General features: G+C 35.6%; 1 protein-coding gene across 1 annotated transcript; it reads left to right on the forward strand.

The window, feature by feature from the left end:
* The first annotated feature begins 377 nt into the window (after positions 1–377).
* Positions 378–743, forward strand: LOC138871662 (uncharacterized). Its single transcript, XM_070149559.1, has one exon. It carries the CDS (start codon positions 378–380, stop codon positions 741–743), a length of 366 nt encoding a protein of 121 aa, XP_070005660.1.
* The last annotated feature ends 952 nt before the right edge of the window (positions 744–1695 follow it).

Below are 1695 nucleotides of genomic sequence, written 5' to 3' on the forward strand. Positions count from 1 at the left end.
TCTATAATGAATCTGGGCTATCCATGAACACCTTAAAATCCCGAATTATCTTCCCTAAAAATTTCCCTAAGGTTATCATCTTACATCTTACAAACCTTTTTGGCATAAAATCCGCTTATGAATTTGGAAAATACTTTGGTTTTCCAATCCTAAATCAATCTCCACCTACTAAAAATTTCCAATTTGTGCTAGATAAATTGCACACTAAACTATCTCACTGGAAATGCTCCTTCCTCAATATCGTTAGAAGGACTACTTTGGCCGCTAGTATATTTAGTGTCATTCCTCCTCATTCGATACAATACACCTTACTTCCCTCTAAAATTATAAAATAAATAGATAAGATTCAAAGGGATATTATCTGGGAATCCACTAGCATGGCAGAGAAACTGCATCTCATTAACTGGAAAATGGTTACAAGAGAAAAAAATGAGGGAGGGCTTGGCATTCGTTCTCCAAAAGCCAAAAATATGGTCTTGCTAACCACTCTTGCATGGATACCGGTGAGAAACCCTAGTACTCCATGGGCTCAGACGATCACGGCTAAGTATGCAAAGAATAAATCTCTGGCTTTCACTTCTTTTATCCGGAAATCTCTCCTTAAGGGATGGAATGTATGCAATGCTGGCATTCTTTGGCATCTTTGTAAAAACTCAAAGATTAATATTTGGTACTCTAATTTGATTTATAACTCTAACACTCTTAGGACTTCAATAGAGGTTCCTCTTAGCAAGAATGATTAAAATCTTTTAATAAAGGACCTTATAAAAAATGAGGAATGGAATATCGATGGTATTTCCTTTGATTTGCCCACTGATATTCTTAATAATATTGCTTTAACTCCTACCCCCCAGTGAAGTCTCACAAGTTGATAAAATCAGTTGGAGCCTAAGCTCAAATGGTTATTCACTATTAAATCTTGCTACAATCTCTTACCCTCTGATAATCCAACTAGCTCCTCCTTTAAATGGATTTAAGACCTTAGTTGCCCCAATGTTAAATTCTTTCTTTGGCAGTGCTTGCACAATCGTATTTCTTGTCGTGACCTATTAGATCATATAGGAATCAATATTGACTCAACATGTACGATTTGTAGACTAGAGGTGGAAGATAGCCGACATATTTTTATACATTGCCCTATCTCTGATCGCTTTTGAAAAAATATAGGAATTCCTAGCCTAAATATTAACAACAATATTGACTGGCTCGTGAGCCTAAAAAATAGCTTCATCTAGTGTAGTAATCTCCTCATTAATTGGGAAACCTTATTTCCTTTATCCATTTGGAATATTTGGAAGAATAGAAACAATAATAATTTCAACAATCTTGATTTTAACCTTGATACCCCAAAGGTTATTCATCAAACGTGGGAATTCAATTTCTTCGCGGAAAAAAATCCCTTCAAAAGTGATAAAACTAGAATTGACATCAAGTGGAACAAGCCACCCAAAGTCACAATAAAACTAAATACATATGGAGCTTTTTCTAGTAACAATAAGGCAGCTGGCCTTGGTGAAAGTATCAGAAATAGCAATGGGGACTGGATTGTGGGTTTTCACAAAGCAAGCCAGGCAATATCTGTGCTCATTGTATAATCTATACCAAGGACTTATCATATACGGTATTGAAAAAAATTAACCAACACCCAGACGAGTCCATGACAAAACAGAAAATGCACCAAATCTATCACGACAT

Source organism: Nicotiana sylvestris, chromosome 1, assembly GCF_000393655.2.
Source record: "Nicotiana sylvestris chromosome 1, ASM39365v2, whole genome shotgun sequence".
Lineage (NCBI taxonomy): Eukaryota > Viridiplantae > Streptophyta > Magnoliopsida > Solanales > Solanaceae > Nicotiana > Nicotiana sylvestris.